At 44.2% G+C, this 27,268-nt stretch overlaps 1 protein-coding gene across 1 annotated transcript; it reads left to right on the top strand.

Annotated features, from left to right (window-relative positions):
• Positions 1-638: 638 nt before the first annotated feature.
• pou2f1b (POU class 2 homeobox 1b) lies at positions 639-27,242 on the top strand (the record flags this gene model as incomplete). The annotated part of the gene is made up of 15 exons (XM_083639032.1): positions 639-684; positions 11,503-11,568; positions 12,421-12,512; positions 15,109-15,204; positions 16,224-16,403; positions 17,895-18,015; positions 18,130-18,224; positions 18,561-18,728; positions 22,235-22,376; positions 22,525-22,667; positions 23,285-23,467; positions 25,707-25,818; positions 25,959-26,298; positions 26,418-26,506; positions 26,986-27,242. The coding sequence occupies 15 exons, from the start codon at positions 639-641 to the stop codon at positions 27,240-27,242; spliced, it is 2,130 nt and encodes a 709-aa protein (XP_083495158.1).
• Positions 27,243-27,268: the final 26 nt, after the last annotated feature.

Below are 27,268 nucleotides of genomic sequence, written 5' to 3'. Positions count from 1 at the left end.
CTGACTACAGCGTGAATAAATTAGGTGAAGAACATGTTATAATGGGTTATCTACACACACAGTGCAGATAAATGGACAAGTGATAGGTGGCATAAGCCTACTAGCAAAATGTGTAGTTGTGCCTATTTCAAAATAATCAATCAAATAATCACATATTTTTGGACTGTAGACTAGTAAGCTGTTGTAATGCATAAAGTAGGAAAATGCACACTTTGGCAGTCATCATCATATTCTTCTGTTGCCTGATAGCCACATCTTGTAGGACCCACCATAGCCTGCATCCCGTTTTTGGGTCCAAATTAATAGTTTAAGAAAGGATAGATTATTATTGAACTATGTAAATAAGTTAGAGCGCATACCATTCATTAAGTAGGCAAACTCACTTCGCCCGGCCTCTGTGTTGTGTTTGGTGTGTGTGTGTGTGTGTGTGTCTGTGTGTGTGTGTGTGTGTGTGTGTGTGTGTGTGTGTGTGTGTGTGTGTGTGTGTGTGTGTGTGTGTGTGCGTGCGTGCGTGTGTGTGCGCGTGTGTGTGTGTGTGTGTGTGTGTGTGTGCGTGCGTGTGTGTGCGTGCGTGCATGTGTGTGTGTGTGTGTGTGTGTGTGTGGCTTTGGGCTGGGATTTCGGGTTAAATATTCAAAATGGCGGACGGAGGAGCAGCGAGTCAAGATGAGAGTTCAGGAGCAGGTAATCATTACAGCATTTTACATATTCATACTCATGTATTCAAACTCTCTTCCTCACAATCCAAAATGCACAGAATAAAGGCGAATCGAAGATAAGCTGACAAAACGGGGTCCTACTCGGCGTTGTTGTCATTTATTTATAGCCAGGTGTAATTTGACAGAGAGGAGGAAACGGGCTATTGCAGTGCGACGGCAAATTACAGGGAAAACATGCCTCCCTTTGTGCGATTAGACGGCTGTACGCCGTTACATATTCATACCTCTGTCGACAAATACAATTTAGCATATTTTATTAGTAATCGCCGACGTGACTCTGGTTGATATATGACCTATTTGGACATTTCACTAACGCAGTTTGATTGAAATGAGGTTGCTAGCAAGCTAACGTTAGCTCGCCTGCTAACGCTGGGCAGGTCGGCTTTGTGTTGATGCACACAGTGGCACGAGCCTTTTGAAAGAGGTTTGCATATTCATTTTTGGTGAGCGGGGCAGTGACTGCGCTTGTTTCTTTGTAAACATGTGTACGGGGGGGGGGTTGATAGTACCATATCTGATGTTAGCTCACTACAGACTAGTACAGGGGGATCACAAGTGTGGTTTAGCTCGACGTGATTTTATAGCCATAGCCTACATTTTCCCTCAGTCTTTTGTGCTCGATGCAGGCAGGAGGCGTCCAGCCTGTTGTGTTATTCATGTCGGCCTGCCCGAACCACAATGCGGAGTTCAGCATATTCCATCATCGCGCTGCACAATAAATATTAACGTTTTTTGTCAACGGAAAACTTTGGTGATGACGTCAGAACATTCTTTACTTTTGGTCTAACATTATTAAAATTGTAATCTATTTTCTCAAGATTGGCTAGCTAGCTAACTTACCTGGTCGAACTCCGGTCGTGCTAACGTTAAATAGCTAGCGTTAGCTTTTACGTTAGCATTAAATGAAAGGCGAGTTGTATTGTAGCGGCTAACGTTAGATAATGTAAAGTAATGTAACGTTGCTTTCTCGATGGTTTCGCATTGCCTCTTCTCCGAACTACAAGTTTTTATTCGGTTACGAATACATTATTTTGGATTTGAAGTGAACCTGGTCTCTTTCTTGACTTGCATCCATCATCTGAAGTTTGAAGTGCGAGTGTGGCTTTGGAGGCGTTTGTTTACCCAGATATTAATTCCTTTCATTAGAATACTCACGCATAGGAACGTCTCACTCCCACGTTATGAATAACTTTTCATACTTTGACAGTAACTACATCATGTTCTGGCATTCTTTGTTATGGGCAGTTGAATTAAACTGAGTTCAATATAGTTGGACAATGTGCTACAATGTTCTACCTGTGCATTGTGCCCCGGGCCTAGGGAGGGAGGGGTAGTGAGGCCCACTTCCCGAAGGCCACAATAACAGGCAGGGCTTTCTCTAATTCACTGTCATGATCGGGCAAGACGCAGCACGACACGTTTTTCTCCCAGTTGCAACTGGGGAGCAATAATAAATTATATGAATCAACCCCAGATAATATTAAAAATGTTCTAATGTTACTGTTGTACACAACAGGGACTGTTTTCTTTCTAAGTATGTATAAAGAAATACATCTTCTATAGACATATTTACCCTTTGACTCCACTTGTCTTAGCCTAAAGTCAAGTATAACTTTGTTCTAAAAGTTAAAAGGAGACTGCAAGTGGAGAAAATACCCTTAGCGTACATCCAGTCAGAATCCTTGTGTGACTCAGATCATGTCACTATAAAAAGAGTAGAGAGTTACACAGTTGATCTAGAGGGTCAATATTCTTGAATGAGACATATAATAATAGATAATAAGACATATTAGCCAACCTGTGTTCACAATTTGAAATGGTAGAACATATTTGAGTGGAACAGCAGTTGTGTGAATCTTGTTTTGTTAAGACATTCATTTTAAAACTTTGGGCCTGCTTGTGATTTAGCTCATTTTCTTCCTCAATCAATAAAGACACTAATTTCATACATAAATTGTGTAACACACTGGCTCAAGACTTCCAGTACTGCACTACTGCTGTACTTTCAGTTGTGCAGAGCACAACATAATGAACATCATGTTATGTAGTAGTAGGTACTTTATTGTCCCTGTGGGGAAATTAGTTTTTGGTAAGAATCATTGTTGACGGTGTTACAGGAAAACAGGCACAACACATGGGACAACATATAACATCAACAGCATATTAGAAAATCAAATCAAAACACAGTGCTCTATCAAAAACACATTGCTCTATAGCAGCTGCTGGTCACAACAGTATGTGAAATAAATAAAGTAGTGTACTGGCTAGACCTGCTAGACAGAGTTAAACTAAATAACTATAATATTAGGGTTTGGCCTTACCGTTCATCACCTGTGGTATAAATGATTGTTTGGACCTGTTTTTTTAGAAGGCTGGCTGCCGGAATCTATGCCCAGAAGGCAGCAGGTCGAAGGCTGTGCACAGAGGCTGCTTGGGGTCAGAGATAATTTTCTCTGCTTTATTGAGAGACCTTGATCTGTAGATGTCTTCTAGACTGGTCAATTTAAAGCCCAACAGTTTGCTGGCGATGGTTACAGTTTTCTTTTTTTTTCTTCCTGTGCTTCTGTTGCATTACCAAACCAACAAATAAAACCAAAGGTTAAAACACTCAAGAAAAGCACTGTGATGATATGTCATGTCATTCCACCTGACATTATAAATGTATTTTCACCAAACCAGTTTTAGGTTATTATGCTATTCATAATATAATTTGGGGGAATTAAAACTTATTATAATTTTTTTTTGGGGGGGGAGGGGGTGCATCCGGCTAGGGTAGCAGTAGATTCCCTGCCTACCAACACGAGGGTCACAGGTCCTCTGTTACCTCCGGCTTGGTTGGGCATCCATACAGGCACAATTGGCCGTGTCTGCAGGTGGGAAGCCGGATTAGGGGTATGTGTCCTGGTCGCTGCAATACCGCCTCTGGTCGGTCAGGGGCCGGGGCGCCTGTTCGGGGCGAAAGGGAACTGGTGGGAATAGTGTGTGATCCTCCCATGTGCTATGTCCTGCCGGTGAAGCTCCCGGCTGTCTGGTGAAAAGAAGCGGCTGGCAACTGCGCATGTGTCGGAAGAAGCATGGTGCTAGTCTACAGCTCTTCCCAGATCAGCAGAGGGTGGAGCAGCGACCGGGGAAGCAGGGAGGGAAATGGAGGGGGGAGCCAGTGCTTCAGAAACAGTTTTGTCATTGGCATAGATATTGTGAGGCAGAAATGTGAGAAGTCCTACTGTCACTCTCACACCTGACCGTCAATGGAGATATAGCACACTAAGCTGTGGCGGAAACCTGTTGAGAGCAGGAATGACTCACGGCTCACTCACACATCTCTGCTGCTGTTGTCCTCCCAAATGGGCTTCGTGTGCTTTTCATCTCAGGTTCACCTTTTCATGTGTTTCTGGAGTTTTGCTGTAATTAATTTGATACAACGTGGCTGAATGTCACTCTGGCTGTGTTACGCTGGGCTGTCACTCTGGCTGTGTTACGCTGGGCTGTCACTCTGGCTGTGTTACGCTGGGCTGTCACTCTGGCTGTGTTACGCTGGGCTGTCACTCTGGCTGTGTTACGCTGGGCAATGGGCATGTTGTGTGCTGCTGGGTTTCCAAATGGGACAGGTTTTTGCAGGATTAACACCTATCGTTACAATGCTGGTTTTTCTGTAGTACAGAATAGTTAATATAGTTAAGAGGCCTGTTGTAAATTACAATGAACAATAAAGACTATCATCCACCTCCCTGAGGTGCCATCAGTGGTTCTCAACCTGTGGTACGAGTACCACTGGTGGTTTCGCGGGGCTCCCCCCTCTCATACTTTCATATGGTGGTCATTTCTGAGGTCGTACTTGTTGTAAAAACATTGAGAACTGCTATTCTGTGTTGTTACAGGTTAATAAATGCTGACCTCAATTATGAGGCAAACCAAGAGAGAAGAGATTTCATTCCATGTTTGTTTGATTGAATAATTAATTAAGGCACAATTTTTAAAGTCCGTATTAACGCACTATTTCAGTGTTGTTGCTGATCCGGTTAACATGTGGGAGTATGAATGGCCTAATGCATTGTTTCCAAGTATTAACAGACATTGTGGGGAAATTATCTCCAATGTGTGAAAATGGTCTCCTACTCACAATTTGATTGATTTATTCACCCCAGACTACTTAAAGAACAGATTAGAAATAATTCTGTCATCTTCGCACTCAGGCTACTTTTCTCATTTAATCAGTTTTACAGTTCCACCCTCATTCCATCCTTGGAGTTCCACCATGAATATTCATTGATGTAAACACACAGTTGTCATGAATAATGCATCATTTCCCAGTAATAGATTCAGGACATGCCATCTCAAAGTATTGAGTAGGCCTACATGAAGGCTCCAGTCAGACAGGCCGTGTCAGAATCATAACTAATGGCGCTGCACACAAAACACACAAGTAGCCTACTTGTTTCCTCTGGAATGTGCTGAAGTGAGAGGCATTGGGACAAAGGCAGTGCAAAACAATACAGCCATAGTTATGGAGGCAGTAAGGTAAAGCAGATGATCCAGCTCATATCTGTCACAAACATCATAGACACTTGTTAGGAGTTAAATAAATAAAATATATCAGTCTGAACTGAATCTTGAACAATTATCATGTGCTTGCACATTGTTAATGACAATAAACTAACTTAAATTGAGCGGGGCTCTTTAGAGTAAGTAGTCAATAACGGAGTAGCATATATGATTGTTGGGTTATCTGGTGTCGATTCATGAGGATACAATTGCCACCACGACTTTGTCTCTGAAACGTCAGAATTTAATGTAAGGTTTTAAAGCAGTAAACACACAGTGGAAGACTTTAAACCCAAAGCAGGTTGTGGGAACAGAAGCCTTTTTGTATGAAATCTCCGGTCTTATCAGACCCCCGCTGTCGCTAAAAACTTTATAATGAGGCAAAGGTGGGGGAATCACACTAAATATGGCCGGTTTGGAAGGGGTTGAATGTAGTGTGTGTAAAGGAAGACAATCTACTCAGCATCTTCTTGTCTTAAACATGTTTAGTTTAAATGTATTTCCCTCTCAGCCTATCAAATCTTGAATTCCACGGTAGCACTATTCTATGCTACATTCTTTGTTTGTCTGTGAGCTCAGTTCTCATTGGCTATCTCATTGGCTCGTGGCTCAGTTCTCATTGGCTACTGGTGACCGTTTTACATTGCTTGAGCCTGTTCAGATTTGCATCTGTTTACAATTTGGACATCCCTGATGATTCTACAGTTGGATCGGGAGGCTTGAAATTGGTTGGTTGACTCCCTCACACTGAAAGATTAGGCTATCTGTCGGTCACCAGTCGCCACCACACTGTTAGAAATTGTTAGAAATTGTGCTTTGTGCTCAGCCTCAGACTGATCCAGATTTGGAAAAGTTGTCTAGATGACCAAATCAGACTGAAGTGAGAGGGAAAAACCTGGGACCCTTGTTAAGACTGTGGATGTGGGCAGTTGAGCGGAATGTGGATGTGCTCATAAATTTTTGCTCTGTCTCTCAAATTGAATCTCTCAGCTCACATTAACGACTCTGCAGTATTCCTCTAGCCTTCTCATATTACACTAATGAGCTTTGCTACCTATTTTAAAATTCTCAATCTCAACGCCGGATATTTGTATAATGCAGAATGGTTTGCAAAACCCTACTGTGCAGTGGAACAATGGCTTGGTTGAAGAATGCTTCGACCAAGTAACTGTACATGTGTTGGAGCGCACTGCTGATGCTGCGTTTGCCATGTCCTCTCATTTGTTTTCTCATTTGGTTGAAGAACAGACCCTGCCATGCCGGCTGTGATTTTGAAGAGGTTAAAAGAGGGGTTGTTTTCCTCAACCATGTTTCATTGGGCTCGACTCCTTCCAGATTAGTTTCAGACAGGCTGGAGTTGGATCCTTTAGTTACATTGATGAATCAAATGCAGTGCTGGTAAGAGCAACAGGGTATCGGAGAGGAGAATGCTATTGAGTAACCTACATGTTGTCATGTCATGTCTGTGGTTGATCATCATAAAATTAGGGATGCACGCCATGGATTTTTCCCCCAGCCCATATGATAACCGATAAATATCTGCTTCTCATGGCCGATAACCGATAATAATTTCACATTTTTGTATCAATAAAAACATACTCTTAACCTATAGTTTATGCACGCCTGGGGGGTAAGAAAGGCAGATGATGTGATGAGCAAAGATGGATGGATGATTTATATTCCATAGCTCTGAGTCTGACCTAACCAAATCGAACTGACATCACTATTGTGAACACAAAATAGAGAACACTTCTGAGTGTTTTAGGAAAGTGTGTCACTCAATCCCCCCAAAATAAGCAAATGCTTTTATAGAAACGGAAGCCTATGGCTGCTTAGTCTGCCGATAAAACATCAAACTCAATGACAAATGGCATAGTAGTACATTAACTTAGGACTCTGTCATGTTACTGGCAACTAAACCTGGGCTGACTCTTCTCCAAACCCTCTCCTTTTTGTTGGCTTTCTGTAAATTATGCCAGGAGACATGTTTATACAGTCTATGGTCAATGTTAGCTCCCCCCGAAGAGCTCAAACTATACACAACAAACATTAACGTTAGCCTGGTTGGCGAGTTGTTTTTGCAGCCACCGACACAAACCCTGGACGTTTCATTTCGGGTAAAGTACGAGCGTTTTTATATAGTTTACGCCAGCTCTGGGAGTACAGTATATGAAGTGCTTTGAATGCGGGGATGTTTGGTCACAATAAGTGGTTCGCTAGCCAAGCGGGGAGCGCTACACATTAACGCTAAACAACCCGCTGCCGGCTGCCTCCTCGCCAGGTTTGGTTTAACGTAACGTCAGCTCAGATTTTTACCCTCCTCTCGAAACCCTTGCGGGACATGTATTTTAAGGTGACCAGATTTATCAAATGAAAATTGGGGACATTTCCAGTCCGGCAATCAATATATCATACAAATATCCAATGTTATTACCTATGAAATAATAAAGGGGGATGATTCCGGTTTCATTTATTTTGTCCATGGCTGTTGTACTGTAATAAACAGTGTCGGCTTCACGAAGAGGCCCCTGGTTGACCCCCCCCCCCCCCCCACACACACACACACATCATTCACTGTGCCCCTTTACAAAATGTCAATGTGTTCTCCAGCAGCATTAGGCCTGGCCTTGTTCTGAACCTACAGCGCCGGATGTTTTATGAAAAGCCTCAGATCTCAAAAAGTAATTTCGGTGGAGTCCTAAGTGCTTCTTCATTGTTCAAGATCTCCTGAAAGAGCTGCAGCAGAACATGTAATCATTGGTTGGATGCCCGGATCAAAACTCATAGACTCATAGAATCCATTCTCTTTCAGATATATTGAGGTTAGAGCGGTCAAGGAATTGACCATATATGCCGGTTTTTCAAAATTCATTATATTCATTATTTAGCCCCCTTCCCGACAAGGTATCATGACATTGTTGGTCCCAATGGATGCGGTGTAGGTCTTAGTCATATCCTGTAAGTATCTTCACTCGAGATTTAAGAATGAGCCTGCTAGAGCTAGAGTCATATCGGCCGCAGACGCCAGTAGAAAATCGGGGACATTTTCAGGGACAGCTCCTGCCGGGGACAGGTCCCCAAAAACGGAGACTGTCCCCGAAAATCGGGGAAGGTCTGGTCGTCACCTTAAAGTCTTTCTGATTCTGATTCGCCCCGGGCCTGACCCTGATGTTAGCATTACACCGGGGCCTGTCAGACCCTGATGTTATTTTGATGTCATGAGCGCAGCAACAATGCTGCTTCGTATTATCGGCTAAAATTACATTATCAGAATAATAAACAATAGCGTAAAATGGCCCATATCAGCCGATAATTTATCGGATCGATATATACCGTTAATCCCTACATAAAATACAGCACTGTTAACAAATGTCTGCCAACGTTTGCTCACACTGCACCTTACTGTGTGTGTCTCCTGCTCTGATAAGGCTGTCAACCCGCATGTCAACCCCACCGTGCCCTCTAGGCCTTGTTTGTTTTGGTCAACTAGTCTATAAATGCCTCTCGTCAGCCATGGAGGAAGTGGAGGGGCTGCTGGGAGTTTTTGCCAGGTGCTGTTTTTTTTTTGGTTTTGGAAATGGCGGGTAAGCTCCCGGCCTTCCCCCTGCACAGTAGACTTGTATAAGGCTGTGTGCATTCCAGTCTAGTCATTCTAATCTACATTCACTTGACACCTGTGCTTCACCATAGCAGGGCTGTTTCCCGGGCCAGTGCCTCAACATCAACTCACAGACTCCCAGCATGTTTGAAATGAATGAAGACGGCCTCCGAAAGGAAATACGAATGGAATTGAAAGATAATCTAAATATGCTAATCTCCAAACACTTGATAAACATAGACAGCAATAACCTGCCGCCCACTCTCTGTAGTGGCTCACTGTGGAATGCTTCAGCCGCGGGGGGTCTCGCCGTAATGACAGGCTTGTGGTGGATTAATGTGGAGTTATTTATTTCCGATTGAGCGAGTCCCCCTCCCACCCCAGACCCCCCCTCCTCCCCAGACCCCCCCCCCCTCTCCACCACCCCCCTTCTTAGTAGTTAGGCCTGGTTTCCATGACTCCTGGAGGTAGCCTGGGTAAACCCATCCCCCACGTGACCTGCTCTCAGACCTGTTCTCAGTCACATAGTGACTGGGAACTGAGAGAGCAGGTCACGTGGGGGCTGGGTTTACCTAGGCTATCCTGGAGGTGCTCCGGACGAGCAGTCTTAGACATTCTATTAGCGCCATTCCTCCTCGCATACATGCTCAGACCACCGCCGACAGGCCTCGCCTCGCACTGCATTCTGGGATATCTTCAGCCCTTTACCTGCTCTTAGCTAATTACTTTTTTTGCCATGCACTCATACAATAATTGGTCTTGTGCTGCTGCCCTCCCCTTCCTCCGCTGTGCCGAGTGCTGGTTTGAGCACTTTTCCCCCCTCTGTGTCGTCCTTATTCCCCTGTTTTTTTATCGTCCTCCAAAAGCCATCCAATTAATATGCTAATGAGATGATAAATATTTATAGGGGTTTAAATTATGCAGAAAGCTTTCAGAGCTCGGTGTGAAATGCGTCGCTCGCAGGACTTCAAAGCCTCGCATCGCTAACGAGGCAGGGGCAGATTTGCATACGGCTTTAATCAGCTGAATACTGATAATGCTTCATTATAGTGTGTGTGTGTGTGTGTGTGGGGGGGGAGGGCAGCAGAGCTGGAGGAGGCTGCCAGCTGCACTTGTCGTCTGTTTTTTTCCAGCAAGGAAGGGAGAGAGAGAGAACTTTTTCACAAGTAGTGAGTGACCATCTTGGCACACGAAAGAAAGAGAGGGAGAGCGAGTGCAAAGTAGGCAGCGTAAAAGAGAGGGAGAGAGAGGTATAAGAAGAGAGGTAGTGAGGGAGAGGGAGAGCTGTTTGCCTAAAAACCCTGTTGGCTTTCCCAGTGTGCGTTTCCTAGTGTTGTTCAGTGAAGCGTGTGCTGGGCAGTGCCACTGTGTCTGTGTGTAGCTGGAGTTGTATTGGACTCTGCTCGCTGACCAGTGGAGAGTGGAGAGAGGGAGGAGGGAGAGGAGGAACAGAGTACCGCCGGACGCGCTGTCTGTGGGTTTGCCCGGCAGAGGCGATTTTCCCTGATAGCCTTTGCAACCATGCTGGAGAATACAGGTGGATCAGGAGTGGGTGAGTTCTGAGTTTTTGATGCGGCGTAGCTGGGTTTTGTTGTCGCGCTTGGTCCTTGTTTTAATTAGGGGAGGCTGTTGTGAACTTGTGACACACTTAACATTAAAATATCACCTATAAATAAGAGTTAATTGTATTTCTGTAGCATCAGGTGGTGTTCTGTGTCACTGTCACCTAGCGCCTTTTTGCCACTGGTCTTGGTCTATCCTGATGCCTTTGGCTGTAAAAGCAATTAGTGAATGGTGTTTAAATGTACTTGGTCTTGTCTGTCTGGAAATTGTTCAGTACCATGCAGTGATATGCAGGATATGGACACTGGTGACTAAGGTGAAAGCACTTCTCAAAGATTTGATCACGGGCTGCTGTTTTTTTGTCAGTGGGTGTAAAGGTTTCTTACTGGTCTGTCTCTGTGTAAGGGTTTCTCACTGGTCTGTCTCTGTGTAAGGGTTTCTCACTGGTCTGTCTCTGTGTAAGGGTTTCTCACTGGTCTGTCTCTGTGTAAGGGTTTCTTACTGGTCTGTCTCTGTGTAAGGGTTTCTTACTGGTCTGTCTCTGTGTAAGGGTTTCTCACTGGTCTGTCTCTGTGTAAGGGTTTCTCACTGGTCTGTCTCTGTGTAAGGGTTTCTCACTGGTCTGTCTCTGTGTAAGGGTTTCTCACTGGTCTGTCTCTGTGTAAGGGTTTCTTACTGGTCTGTCTCTGTGTAAGGGTTTCTTACTGGTCTGTCTCTGTGTAAGGGTTTCTCACTGGTCTGTCTCTGTGTAAGGGTTTCTTACTGGTCTGTCTCTGTGTAAGGGTTTCTCACTGGTCTGTCTCTGTGTAAGGGTTTCTCACTCGTCTGTCTCTGTGTAAGGGTTTCTTACTGGTCTGTCTCTGTGTAAGGGTTTCTTACTGGTCTGTCTCTGTGTAAGGGTTTCTTACTGGTCTGTCTCTGTGTAAGGGTTTCTCACTGGTCTGTCTCTGTGTAAGGGTTTCTTACTGGTCTGTCTCTGTGTAAGGGTTTCTCACTGGTCTGTCTCTGTGTAAGGGTTTCTTACTGGTCTGTCTCTGTGTAAGGGTTTCTTACTGGTCTGTCTCTGTGTGCCTCCTCCAGATTCTAAAATGAGTAATCAGTCAGAAACTACTAAATGTGCAATGGAGAGTGGTGACGCTAACACCGGTGAGTGACCTCCAGCTTTTCTCTGCTTTTCCCTTAGCCAGAGTCGCAATCAGGACATGCCAAGTTTTACTGACTGATTCAACAGGTTTCAAATTCAAAGCCAAAATTAACATTTTTGCAGTAAATCACTTGATCATTTTGAAAATTAAAGAGATGGCAGCATTCCAGAACCCTTGTGTGCAGTCCTTTTTGTCAATTCAACTGTTATTCCCATTGAGCCATTTGACACGGTTCTGCCAAGGTGCTTGAAGTGCTTGGATTTTGAAAGAAAAAATTCAAGTCCTGGAATACCTTGACAATAGCCACTTTTTTAAACAAGGTGCTTAAAAGTCCTTGAATTTCACCTGAACCACATAACGCTGTCTGTCAGTGGCTGTCACGTCTTATATTTTGACCAACGTTGGTATTATAAAGACAAAAGGCGCTTACTCAGGTATGAGCATCTGTTCAAAGTCAAAGCAATCTTTAGACAAATATTTTCCCGTCCCATTCACAGGATTGATAGAATGAACTTGTTAAATACAAAATGTAATATAATGCAAATTCGATGCCCCCTTTGGGCCAAATTTATATTTGAAAATCAATTATTTGATTTGCGTGAAGTCCTTTTTTGATTTGAACCATTTCCCTCTCTTGTGCCCTATTGAATATCACACGAATTTGCTCTGTCTTGTCTTGGGTCTTCATTGTCTTCAAACTAGAAGTCAGGCACCCCCTGGCCCCCCATCCTCCACACAAACACACGCACGCACACACGCGCACGCACGCATGCACGCACACTCACTGCGGCGGGTGTGTCTTTCAGCTTCTCTGGTGGCATCTTTATTGACCTGACTATTTTTCTGTCCTTAGGAATCCAAATCAATGGATTTGACTTTCAGAGGCACACGGTGTCAACCGCAAGTGCAATCACTAACGCACACGCACAAGCCCTCCTCCAACAGGTAACTACACACACAGACACACCTACCTTAAGTTTTGTTTTCCTCTTGTTGTGGAAGGAACAGCGGTCTAAGCCAAACAGGGGCTGCAAGACTGTTTTTTTTTGGTGTTGTGATATTCCCTCTGTCCGTTTGCTGCGGCTGCTTGATTGTAGGCAAAAATCATAATCCCAATGATTTTGACTGATATTGAGATCATGATTGTTTAACACAATTTCTCATTGACTTTGACATCATCCATTTATTGAACTTGAAAAAAAACTTTCTTGTGTCTTTTAAACACTAGATTTCTTCAAAGTTCATTGAACTTGAATAATTGAACTGAAAAAAGGGGGGGAAAGAAATATAAAAAATATAACATACAGTATAACACCAACTATGTTGTAGTGGATTGTCACAACCTACTGCAAAATATTCAACCTATTTATAAACTATATATCTTATATATTCTATTCTAGGCTATATTATGTTAGTCAATAGTCAATCAGTCAGTCAGGTAAGAGAGACACAAAATCAAAAGTTGCGCACTGATCCAAATGGATCTCTAATGTCACATCATGTCATGTCTGTCAGTAGGAGACTAGGAGAGTCTCCCTGTGTGAAAACAAAGGTGAAACTTAACATTACACACTAACGGAGATTTGCAAACAGTAACTCGTCTTCGCTGCCCTACAGACATTAAAGCCCCCCTCCAGACATTAAAGACCCCCTCCAGTGTATTTTGTCATTTTTAAGATAATTCATGTGTAGCTGTGTTTTTCCCCGGTCTCTTGATTAGCCACAGTGTTCCCCGGTGTATTTTGTTAACATATAACCTTATTTTGGGCTCAAAGTCTTAAAAATAAGCTGTTGGTAAAAACGGGTGATGACGTCAGACATTATCGTTGTCTATTGACTGACGTATGATATTTCAGATAATAATATAATTACCGTATGAGTTACAGGGAATAGCTGGCGTTAGCTAGTTGTTAGCCTTTGAGCTACGTTAGTTACATCATGGCAGTAAAACGCCACTGAATGACCAATTCAAGCAGTTTGAGTCACCATCCATAAAGCCCACCAGCTTTGATATACAGTATGTTGGCTGGTTGTTGATATTTATAACAATATTGTGGCTTCAGGACGAACATTTTGGCAGAGGTAGAGTCCGCCATATTGTTGCGGTCTCCGCCTGGAAGGGAGACAAAGATCGTATATTGAAGGCAGGAACGAGGCTCTCATCCTTTTTTGACAACAGCGCTACTGCCATGATGTTGCAGTGGAACAAGGTATAAGCCTTCGGTTCACATCAATATACGATCTTTGGCACATAATATGATGACGTGCGTTATTACAGCATGCGCGCATGTACGTTTTCAGAGCATCAATGATGTACAGGTATGAAAAACTGACTGGAGGCGGGCTTTAACGATAGGTGACCTTACCTTGTGGTGTTAAGTGATTTTAGTAGAATTATGTAATTGAATCAAGTCACTGGTTCAGTGCATAGAATTGAACACGCACCGTGGGTCTGTACGGGGATTCTTTACCAATGAATTTGCATTACCTTTTCCTTTCCTTTCCTTCCAATGGCTCTCTTTCTATCATCTTCTACCAAGGAAGGTTTAAACATAATCAGAGAAACGCGCCAGGCTCTCTGTTACATACTCGAGCTGAAACTACATGCACAACGCCCAAACACGCTGTGGTGTTTGGGCTTTGCGCACCGTTGCGAAGGAAAGGGGTGCGCTAGATTTCCAACACAAGACAAAACGAGAACAACATTGCTAAACTGCACAAAAACGTTTTATCAAAATTTTCTTGTTTTCATAATCATGGGAAGCCAAAATCGTGATTGAAAATAAAATGTTATCTATTGCACAGCCCTACCGTTTGCCCTACATCTTTGTACAGTTTGGTTGCACACTGTAGTTTGATTGTGTTAAAATGAAGATTGGCTATGAAGTTTGAATAGAGGCATGCTGAAGCGCACACGCGCACGTACAAGCAGAGAGAGTTCATTTAAATGAGCAAGGCTCTCTTGGTGTCGCCTGGCAACAAGGCAGATTAATCAACCCTGTATGCTAATTAGCTGCTCTGCGGTTGCTCGGAAACAGATGGCAGAGAGAATATGAGAATATGCAAATCTATGCAGAATTTACATGCACTGCATAACAGTTATTTTAATTAGCATCTCAGCTCTCCCCTCCCTTCCCTCCACTTTCCTTGTCTCTGAAGGCTGCAGTACATTTTAAACACCCACTTTCTCACTTGCTTTTCAATTCAAATCGTCTCCCTGCTCAAAGACAAAAACCTCATTCTGTAAATCCTGCCCAGCTTTGAGAGAGATTTGTCGTTTCTTTGCATTTCCAGGCTTATGCTTGTTTGTATTTAGACTGGTACTTTTTATTCGTCTGAATTAAATGCTCTATCCTGTTTGTTTTGAATTAAAACTTGGTTTTGGGAGGCCCAGCTTGCTGTCATTTTTAAAACTATGATACACAATTAACTATTACCGTAGTTGATTGGGCGTAGTTTATCCCATCTGGATTCTGGGTAATCTGTGCCTCTTGGAAGGTTTTCTCTCTAAGTGCCCCACTCTTTGCTTCACCCCCACTAGTCTAAGTTGGAAGACTCGAGTGCACTTCCGACCTCCGTCCAGCAGGGTGTACTGCCTCAAACCCAGCTAATGTTGGCCGGGGGACAGATTGCTGGAGTAAGTGGCATGTTTTGCCTCCCTGCTTTGGGGTCGAACTTGGCCCTAGCCACAAATCTGGGGGGGGGGGGGCATCATCTCGACCTCATCCATCCTGGGTGAAAATCTGGGCGATGAAATGATCTCTCGCCCTGATTCATTGGAAGGCTCGTTACTCCTGCCTGTTTATCCCAGTGGTTGTCAGGCTATGTCCAAATTCTTCCATAGCAAAAATGGAGCGCTGTGTTTGGGCATAGCTTCGGTGTGTCGCTGCACGCTCACATCACAGTCAGGCCGACCACATGACACATTGCCCGGATTTCATATGACGTGTTGTTCCATCTATAGCTGGCCTCATACTGAAGGCGTGAAGATGAGGGTGAATGTCTTTGGCTGCACTTGTGCTGCGCGGGTGTGAATGTTTGTCATGCATGTGGACTTGAGTTTGTACATGACATCAACATGCTCATTTGCACTTGTGCCTGGCTCAGTCGCAGCATGTGTCCTCCCTCCATTTGCCTGTCTGGACTCAGACTAGTGTTGCCACGATAACCGAAATTTCAATACTACTTCGATACCATCATCACTAAAGATTTAATTCAATATACAAATGCGGAAACATCCCGCCCACGTCCTAAAACGAAATCTATGTCCACCTAAACTTGTTGACAAAACTGGTTTCAGAAGGGGACAATGACACGATCTCACTTACAGAGCCGATAAAGACAGACACCCAAACCACACCTCTGAGAAAGTTGCTACTAAGCTTTCTTAGTCAAATCTTGTAACTCTTTTAATAGATGTTTTTCTAGTGTGATGTGTGGTAGGATCAAGTTTTAGATATTACACTTGGTATTCTATCGTAGGCAAAAGCCTGGTATCGTGACAACACTGACTCTTACAATCTGTGTGATGACATCTTAAAACGACACTGAGTTGTAGAAACCATTTTCGTCCACTTTCTCACTCTTGTCTCTTTCCCGCTGTCTCTCTCTGCCATCTACTGTGTCTGTCTCCCTCCCTCCCTGTTGCCTCCCCAGCTGACACTGACCCCAGCTCAGCAGCAGATGTTGATCCAGCAGGCCCAGGCTCAGCTGCTGGCTGCGGCCGTGCAACACTCAGCCAACCAGCAGAACTGCACCACTGGGGCCAGCATCTCAGCCTCTGCAGCCACCCCCATCACCCAGCTGCCCCTGTCACAGCCCATCCAGATCACCTCGGTAAGACCCACTCATACTCGCGTGCATACACCAGGGTGTCTGTACGTCCTGATTTAAAAAAAACTATATACTGTATTATCTAAATGGAAGAATGTTAACAAGTTTTGAAAATCAGAAATCAGCCCAGTCATTCAGACCGATTTATCATTTAGGTCCACAGTTGTTTTCATGTTCATTTCAGTAGTGAAATTGGCCTTATATTGAATTCTAACTGGCTTAAAAAGTTAACTTGATGAAACTTGCCAGCACAATGATAAACATACACACTGACCCAGCCAACGCGCATGTATGAATTATTGGGCCTTTTTGAGTAACTACACTCCACCTAAATCTGTGGTGAAGCCAGACACCTAATGGTGAAAAAGAAGGGTCCTGAACTGCCCTTCTGCTATTGGCTGGTCTCTGTGCACTGTGTTGTCACCCTCTATATAGAGTACAACAGGTGGTGACATCACCTGCCGCAAAGACCAGCCAATAAGAGGAGGCCTGTTCACGACCATATTTTTCCATCATTAAGTGTCAGGTCTCACCAAACATTTGGGTTTGGGTATAGTTATTAATTACTTAACAAATGACGATTTTGTGGCTACATATTATGGTGGTCATTTTATCACCTCCACTTCCATTTCAGACTTACCAACCCACAACATTGTAGTTATGTGCTCTGATGGTACATACCTAACTTTAACTGTTGGTCATCAAATAGCCATCTGGCGACAGGCTAAGTGTTCATGTTAACAAATTATGAACAAACCCTGTGAGAATACCAAAGCTACACAACACTTGAATAATAGTAATCATTTCCTGGGTTGCCATGGGGCTGGAAAGTGCTCGAATTTAAAAAGAAAAATTAATGCCCATCCAGTTCCACAGTAAATGTTAGTCCCACAGTTAAAATGCCTGACTTAACAGCATGTTTACAACCTGGTACAAAATGTTTTTTGTCTCTATAGCTAATTTCCCCATTCACGACAACTGTACTCACCCATTTGCAAAAAATTGTATGCAAAAAATGGTAAATAGACTGCATTTATATAGCACTTTTATCCAAAGCGCTTTACAGTGTGCCTACATTCACCCATTCACACACACATTCACACACCGATGGTGCCAAGCTAGCTACCATGCAGGGTGCTGGCGCAACCATCGGGGCCATTTTGGGGTTGAGTATCTTGCCCAAGCACACTTTGACATGCTGACCGGAGGAGCCGGGGATCGAACCACCGAGCTCTTTTATCCAAAGTGATTAGTGGGCAACCCGCTCTTCCTCCTGAGCCACAGCCGCCCCTGAAGTCTGATTGTATAGAACAGCCATTCCCAAACTTAACAATGCCACGGCCCACTTTGAAAACTGAAAATCTTCCACGGCCCGACCAACCCACGCGAGCTGCGTGAATGGCCAATTGCACAAAAGCGCCTAACTTCCAAACGCATTCATGTAACGGCACAAAACTTTGTAGGTTTCTCATTTTCATTTTCTCCAACCAACAGCTGCAGCAGCTACAGCAGCAAAATATGAGTCTGCCCCAATTTGTTCTGGTGCAGCCCGGCCACCACATCGCCACTCCACTGCAGACTCAGTTCATCATCTCACCAACACCGCAGGGCCAGAGTACGTACTGCCCATACAGGGCCAGCAGTATTTCCTTTGCATGCACATCTAAGAGAAGTGTTGGATTGTTATGTGAATTTTCTCTTTCCCTCCTCTTCTTTCCCCCGTTTTTAGGCCTTTTGCAAGCCCAGAGTCTTCTAACTCACCAACTACCTCAAAGCCAAGCCAACCTCCTGCCCACTCAACCAAGCATCACCCTTGCAACTCAGGTCAGTAATTATGCATGCAATTCTTCTTTGAAACGGTGAAAAAAGTACCTCTCATCTATGGCAGGCTGTTTGAATAAGTTAGCATAAATAATCTTTTAATGCCCCCTCACTATCAGTATCATCTTTTAAATCACTTTACATATTTTTATAGACTTGCTGTATAATTTTTTTGTTTACCACTTTTTTAATGTTGTTGGGTTTTCTGTTTTTATAAAGTTTTCACACACTTCTTTTGAGCACATTTCTCAATTTTTATAATTGTTATCTTTCTGCTTTTTTGTGAAGCACTTTGCAAACTCTGCTGTAATCACTTGTATATCTTGCCTTCCTCTGCAGCCTGCAACTCCAACCCGCACGATAGCAGCCACGCCCATCCAGACCCACAGTCAGACAACACCCAAGCGGCTGGACACACCCACTATGGAGGAACCCAGTGATCTGGAGGAGCTGGAGCAGTTTGCCAAGACCTTCAAGCAGAGACGTATCAAACTGGGCTTCACACAGGTGAGTGTAAGATAGGATGAACTTCATTGATCCTCTGGCTGATTTGTAAATCTGTACTTTTTTTTGCCAAATGTCCATCGACGGACATTTACATAGTCAGATTTCCAAATATGTGCAAATATGCATTATTAACAAGTCACATTCACATATTTGTAGATACATTTTATCTATCCCATCTACAGTATCACTCTCTGTGCTGCGCCATGTCATTGCTGGTCGCCTACAGTACATGGAGGTCTTGAGAGCACTTATGAAATGCTGAGGATTTCAAGATTGCTTTGAGTTTATGCTAAGTGTTAATGATGAATTCTGATGTGTAAGCCTGACTGGAAACAATTTTGCAATTTTGCATTAGAGGACTTACGAGACCGATAGATGTAAACATCTCTGTGAATTATTGGCCCGTAATTTTTTTTATAAATTGTCCTTGAAAAGTGCTTCAAATCTATCATAAAATAGTGGCACAAAATAGTGGCAACTAGCTGACACAACAATAACAATTACAGTAAAAATAATAATAACATGGTTGAACAATCTTATGATAGAGAGAGACAGAGGGAGAGAAAGTGTGGGAGGAGAGAGCAGGGAGGAGGTGGAGAGGTAGGAAGAGAGCAGGGGAAGGGGGAAGAGGAGAGAGATAACAAGAAGCTGGGGTGAGAGCAGGGAGGAGGGGATGTGCTGCTGCTGCAGCCGTGCGGTGTGTGACCCTGTGTGTTTGTGTGGGCGAGGGCGAAGAAAGTGCTGTTGTATCTGGTATCGATAAACTTGATATTGTAGTAATGTATCCGTTTAAAATGTTTAGTATTGAGTCGTGTGGCGACTCAATCTTCGAACACCATCGTGAAGTTTGCAGACGACACAGCAGTCGTGGGGCTGATCTCCAGGAGCGACGAGACGGCCTACAGAGAGGAGGTGGGGGCCCTGGAACAATGGTGCCAGGACAACCACCTCTCTCTGAAGCCCTTTTCCCACATGCGCTTTGTACCGCAAAATGACCGGAACGTGGTCTAATGCCTGCAAGTGGGAAAGGCGCCGTGCCGGTATAAGCGCGACCCCGTCGTCCCCGACATTTCACCAGTTTCGATCCAGTCAGAAGAGCGGTATGCTCTTAAGGGGACGCAAGTGGAAACGAGTTCAGTCATTTTCCGCGACAGCGGTCCTTCAATCATGGGCGAAGTGTAGCCTACACACGTTGCTTAATGTTCCAGCGGGCATAATCTAATCATTCGCGCACATTAAAGCAAACTGGCGAAATGATCTTGTGATAGCCTAATAAGAGCAGTATGTCAGCTTGCTGATTTCCGAAGGCAACCCCGGACACATCAAACGAAGCCAGTCTGTAAAAAGTGTGGGGGGGGGGGGGGGGGGGACACACCCCCCAATCACCATCAACGGCACAGTGGTGGAAAGGGTGGACAGCTTCAAGTACCTGGGAGTCAATATCCACCAGGACCTGACATGGGCCGGTCACACCGCCACTGTTGTCAAAAACGCCCAACAGCGACTACACGGACTCAGGCGCCTGAAGAAATTTGGGCTAAGGCCAGGAATCCTTAGGGACTTCTACAGAGGCACCATACCGAACTGTATAACCAGCGGTGCCTCAGGAGGTCCCTGAAGATCATCAAAGACACAAACCATCCCCACAACAGCCTGTTCTCCCTGTTACCCTCAGGGAGGAGATACAGGGTCCCAAAAGCACGCACAAATCGCTTGAGGGACAGTTTCTTCCCACAGGCCACGAGACTCCTTAACATACACAAATAGTGTAGTAGCTGTACTGTACCGTACTGTAGCTGCTAACATTATGTATGTCTAATGTTTAATTGTATGTTTAATTAGGTATATGCTATTTGCACCTGTGCAAACAGAACGTCGAATTTAAAATGTTTAAGTACGTCTAAAGTATGCACATGACGTGCACCTATGTGCAGTGAAAATGCCACTTTTTTTTTTAATGTTTAAGTATGTCTAAAGTATGCACATGACATGTGCAGTGAATATGCCACTGTCTCTGACTTGTCTTATCACTCTACTGCCTTATTGCTTGTTGTGTCTCTTGTTGTTTTTGCACTCATATGCCCTGTTGCATACAGGTTATGTTGTAAACGGAGCCCACAGCACAAGAATTTCACACGTGATACTTGTACTACAGAGTGACAATAAAAATCTTGAATCTTGGTATCGGGGGGGCATGGTGGTGCAGTGGTAAGCGCTGTTGCCTCATAGCTAGAAGCTCTAAAAAGAGCATTAAAATCTGGTCTCACTACTGATCTGCTAGTGTTTAAAGGCTTGAGAAATAAAGTAGTAAATGCTCTTAGACGGGCAAAAGCTACTTTTTCCGTAAATATCATAACTCAAGGGTAATAGTCAGTATGGAAACGCATTCATAATATCTCAAGAAAGGAAGACAAGGCCCCCAAACACCTTGAAATTAGAGTAAATAATATCTTAACTCAGGATGAGAAAGTCAAAGGAACATCTTTTAATGACTTCTTCAGGGACTCAGTCTTGGAGTTGGCCACAACATTTGGCAACAGGGAGGATGTGATCTCTCACACCATCACCCATCATAACCTCCTCTAATTAGTAGGGGTGGTAATCACCAGATGCCCACGATACGATACTAAAACGATACTTGAGTCACAATACGATAGTATTGCGATATCACCGATATTGCGATATATTGAATATTGTGATATTGCGATATATTGCGATTTCTTACTTTTTCAACTGCAAATGATGTCCCCAAAGGAAAACTTTGTCATCTGGTTTATATAAGAACAATTTTTCAGTCTGTACATCTGACTTCAACCATTTTATTGCAGCAACATTGTCAAGTAGACAGACCAACAACTTTCATAAAGTCATGTCATAGTTGCATGCACCTGACAAACTGAACTGTTTGTTACAGTTTACTTACAGTCCACCTTAACTGGATGTGTGTGTGGACTACTGTACTTAGGTAGTTTTTGAACAATGCAACTTCTCTTCACTTACACAAAACATCTTGTGTAGCCCATTCAGTAACTGGGGAATTTGTAAATTACTGTTATGACAAAACTGTTACTGTTAAAACAAACTACCGTTTGTTTACTGCTGGCCTTGGAACTAAAGTTTATAGTAGCCCGGTGGCCTGGCATGGCCTGAAAAAAAAAAAAAATGCAATATCGATACAATATCGTCAGGCAAAATATCACGATACTATGGTGCATCGATTTTTTTTCCCCACCCCTACTAATTAGGCCAGGAACGGGTCCCAGATAGTTGAGAATTTCTTCAGTGAGTTGGTCCTCAGGAACCTGTGTCTCTCCATGCGTATAACTGAGACCATGTCCGTCAGCCACAGCTGAAAAGAAGGGAGGGGGGGGGGGACTTCCACTCCTTCAGAATGAGTCTCTTGGTCGTCCAGGAGCAGATCAAATTAATTGAATGTCATGATAGCAGAGCTGCTGCTTACGTACTCATATTTCTCTACCTCTCCATTCTTTCTCCCTCCTCTCCAGGGTGACGTTGGCCTGGCCATGGGGAAGCTGTATGGGAATGACTTCAGCCAGACTACCATCTCTCGCTTTGAGGCCTTGAATCTGAGCTTTAAGAACATGTGCAAACTCAAGCCATTGCTGGAGAAGTGGCTCAATGATGCAGGTTTGTCCCTGAGCTGAGAGGCAGCTTTTGTCGCGTCTTTCCTTGTCTCGCGTCATGGGCAATTGTGGCATGAGCTCGTGCTGTGTGTCTGCTCAGTACCTTGTCTTTACCTCTCTCCCCTTCTCTTGTGTCCGTGCTGTTTGTGCAGAGAACCTGACATCTGACCAGGCCCTGTCTAGCCCCAGTGCCCTGGGATCCCCCATGGGTATAGAGGGGCTCAACCGCCGACGTAAGAAGAGGACCAGTATTGAGACCAACATCCGAGTGGCCTTAGAAAAGAGCTTTCTGGAGGTGAGAGACTCACTTTCTGGAAGTAATAATATTGAGTAGTAGGAATGGGTACGATTTGATGCACGATATGGGGTTCACAATTCGATAAAAGCACGATACGGTGTAATAAATAAAGTATCAGAAGTATGTTTGTGCTTTGTGACACATCACAGCGCAATAGCCAAAGTCATTGGACTGCTTTTCAATTTCAGTGATTGTTGTGTCGTGCTTGTGCAGACATTTACTCTAAAGAGATTGGGAATAGCCCTCCAATGTTAGGCCAGTTTGATTTTGTAAATGAGCAAATTTGGGCTGCTTGCATAATCAGTTATCGTCCAGTACCATTCCGTCTTGTGCTAGCAGAAAATTCTACTATGCCATATGATTTACTTATTCAATTAGCGTTTCAAAAACATCTCAGCTCACCCAGAGAACACATCTTTTGTATTAAGGAATCTCAAAATGGCCAGTCTGCCATATTATTCCAGTGGTCCAATGATCTGTTTTAGTTGCATCTCAGGTTTCTCTTTTGTCTACAAGTGTGTTGTGTGTTGCGGGTAATACATGTTATCCAGTGAATGAAGTTGACTACCCGGTGCTGAAAGGGAATCTCTGGCTTCTTTGCCCTCTTCAAGCAGAACCAAAAACCTACCTCTGAAGAGATCACCATGATCGCCGACCAGCTCAACATGGAGAAGGAGGTGATTCGGGTCTGGTTCTGCAACCGCCGGCAGAAAGAGAAGAGGATTAACCCCCCCAGCAGTTGCCTCACTGGAGGCAGCACCCCCATCAAAACCATCTTCACCCCCAGTAGCCCTCTGGTAAGGATGGGGTAATGGGATAATTTGGGTTGTGAGAGCAGGAACAGTTCCAGTAGGTGTTGCCAGGGGCGGACTGGGACCATAATTCAGGCCGGGCATTAGATACCATGCAGGCCAGGCCAACACACGTGGACACACATGCGAGAATTTTGGGCCGTTTGAAGCAAGATTTGGTGAATATAATGCTAACGTGATGTTACATGTTACCTATTTGTTCACTAATATAATTCAACATTCCCTAGATAACTGCAAGTATAATATGAAGACGTAAAAACAAAAACATGCCTCTGTACAAAAGCTTCACAGCAAACTTAATTTAAGGAAGAGTGCAGTGTCCTGTCTTGGCTTGTCTGAGGTTAAATGCAAATACAAAAAATCAAACTGCTTCATCTCCACTTTAAACTGTATTGTGCAGTCCTACTGATAATCCCATGAAGCACATTAAAGCAGCTACGAGCAAGTTTTTCGATTGTTATTAAACAGTCTAAATTTTATATCGATGCCTCACATCTTACCTCAGATAGTAGACAAGACCAACGCTGAGTAGTCTCGCTTGAATGCCGAGTGAATCGACCAGTGTTGTCTTGATTAGTCTGTCAGCGGGCCGGCAGATCAAGAAGTGAAATGAAACTGTTTGCGGCAGCCACTTCGGCCATAACCACAAAATTACTTTCAAACAAACTGTTACAATAGAACGAGAGATGTTCGTGAGAGTAGAAAACCCTTTGATGTAGAGAGGAAATCCATCCTTCTTGTTTTGGGTCTGTTGCTAGGCAGAGCGAAACGGTTTACGGCAGCTGTAAACAGTTGCTAGGCAGAGCGAAACGGTTTACGGCCGTAGCAGCAGACCCAAAACAGCTGTCCTCGCTACTTTCTGCTCTCGCGAACATTGGTCTCCTCTACTATTAGAGGTAAGATGTGAGGCATCGATATTAAATTTAGACTGTTTAATAACAATCGAAAATCTTGCTCGTAGCTGCTTTAATGTGAAAGCAATAAGCATATAGCCTACATGTTTCACTTTATGCTCTGAAATTGTAGCCTACCTGAAGGTTCCTGATTCTGAATTCTGATTCAACACCACCTCCAGCTCTGCAGGAGCACCTACTGCAGTGCTAGTGCTGCTTCTGCCTCCTTCTCCACTTTTGTGAAGACAACCCCAAAAGCAATCCAATCCAAATCCAATCCACTTTCAGTTTAGCCACTACTGTTTACATTTGACCAATGGGATTTTTTATATAGCCTAATATAAATAAATAAATACAAATTAGTGTTAATTTAATTTCTCTCGAATATTCTAGAGGCAATCCACCTTATTTTTGAATGCCCCAATGTAAAAAATAATTGTGGGTACAAGGTCCGGTTTAACGTGACTTATTGTTGCTGCTTGCCATTTCCTTTGTTATACTCTGCTGCAGACCCGAATTGTAAACCGGAAACTGGAGTACGTTATAAAAGTTATAAATATAGTCACGTTATAAACAACTAACCAACGCTGGGGGTCCGTATGGAAACAGTGTTACTCGAAATGGTTAAAAGTTCAATCAATTTGGTCATTCAGTGGCATTTTACTGCCATGTAAAGTAACTATTACACTAGCCACTAGCATAGCCACAGTAGCCGACTACCCACAATGCATTACGTTATCCCAGCAACCGAACGACATTGCTGTAGAGCAGAATGGCTCTGCTGTAAAATCCTCATAGATGTTTTTTTTGTCAAGTTAAAACCATAGACTGTAAAACAGTCTATTACACCGGAAGCGGAAGAAGCGCCCATCAGGCATCATGGCAGCTAGAAATAAGGTGGATAGACAATAGTCTATGACTGATATTGTAGTTTAGGCCAAGACACAACATAGGCTCCTTGCTTTCCACTTCTCTGCACCTCTTTTCTTCTCCATTTTGTGACCATTGAACAGCAAGCCCCGCCCACCCGTGCTGGGGTCTCAGCAGCTTGTGACTGAAAAGTTAACTCATTCCTCCCTGCCTGCAGCCTGCCTGCCTGCAATCTGCACAACTAGGAACACTTATACATACTGGCTTGCTGTTCAGTGAGTGGCCTGGCCTGCATTTTTTTTTTTTTTTTTTGCAGGCCAGGCATCTGCCCGATTAGCCAGTCCGTGCCTGGGGGTTGCAGTTTAGCAAGATCTCTTAGTTGGATAGTTATGTCAAGATATATAAATAATAATAATAATAAATTGTATTTCTCTTTATATCCCTCTCCTTCCATGGTCCAGGTGGCCAGCACAGCAAGCCTTGTGAGCAGTCCAACCATCACACCCACCACTCTGACTGTAAACCCAGTGATGCCTCTCACCAGCACCAGCATCGCCAACTTGTCTTTCCCAGGTGTGTGTTTGCTTGTCAGTGCACATGTATGTCTGCCTTAATGAGTGTATGTGTATCATCACATTGACTGGTAGAATTTGAGGTTAACTTATGTTTTCAAAAATCCCTGTTGTTCCCTGTTGCCCCCCAAACCCACGAAGGCACAACTGTTGGAATGACAAACACGGCATCCGTCATCTCCACTACACCTATGATTACCGCAGTAACAAGCTCTCCATCTTTAAGCCCGTCGCCGACGATGACTATTCAGTCCACGGCCACAGAGATGAGCAAAGCTGCCGCCCATATGCAAGCCATCTTCACCCAGGCCCCGACATCTGTAGTCAACACTTTAGGGGGTCAGGTGATGGTGGCATCGCCGGGGCTGTCCGCAGCGCTGCAGAGTGCTGCCCAGTTGCCCACCAGCGCCAGCTTTGCTGCGATGGCTGCTGCTGCCGGGCTAAATCCAGGATTGATGGCCTCCTCCCCGTTCGCTTCAGGGTTAGTGTGGGCCGCCTCTAAACTGGGCTATTAATTATCTCTTTTATGGATTTCTCTCAAGTGTTCAGGTTCCTTCTCTGTTCATCTTCCATGTCATGTCCCACTGTATTTGTGTCCAGGGGGGCCCTACTGAGTCTGACAACCGGCGGCCTGGGCAATGCGCTGAGTCCTGCCCTCATGAGCAACAGCACCCTGGCCGCGCTCCAAGGTGTGTAGGATGGCTAGTGCATCTATTTCACGACTGTAGTTTTAACGCTTTTTGTAGTCCTAGATCAGTGGTTCCAATCCCAAACTGGGGTACGTGGAGGTACTACAGGGGGTAATTGAGAGAAAAGGAAAAATGGAAAAATAAATAGAAGATAAATGAAACTATAAATTTGCTCAGGAGGCATCTTATTTTGTAATGTTATATTCTTCATAAGGTGGGTTATCATTCATTCATCATTGCATTCATATACTATAGTTTTTTCTTGCAGTTTTCAAAGCAAAATGTTGTACTCGGGTAAAGGGGGTACTTGGATTCAGAAATCAGAGAACAGTGGTACTGAAGCCAATACTTTTGAGACGCACTGTCCTAGATATACAAATCCAGTTACAAGGTAACATGGAGCTGATAGACTGATACTCACTGTCAACCATCTAGTTGCCCTTGATCAACTCCTCCTGTTTCTCTCCTCCCTTCCCCAGCTCTGGCGTCGGGCGGCGCACTCCCCATCACTTCTCTGGACGGCAGTAACCTGCTGTTTGCCAACACGTCTGCTGGCACGCCCCTCTTCCTGAACCCCCAGAACCTGTCGCTGCTCACCAGCAACCCCGTCAGCCTGGTGTCAGCGGGTGCCGCCGCCGGCGCGCTGCAGCTCACTGCTGACAGCCACCATCACGTCTCCACAGCTGCTGTGCCTGTGTCGGCCTCCACCATTACCACTGCCTCCAAGGCTCAGTGAAGCTGATCAGGCCAAAGCCCAAATGA

This window comes from Poromitra crassiceps (assembly GCF_964638095.1).
Source record: "Poromitra crassiceps genome assembly, chromosome: 6".
NCBI classification, from domain to species: Eukaryota; Metazoa; Chordata; class Actinopteri; order Beryciformes; family Melamphaidae; genus Poromitra; species Poromitra crassiceps.
This window is presented reverse-complemented; position numbering and strand designations above follow the sequence as displayed.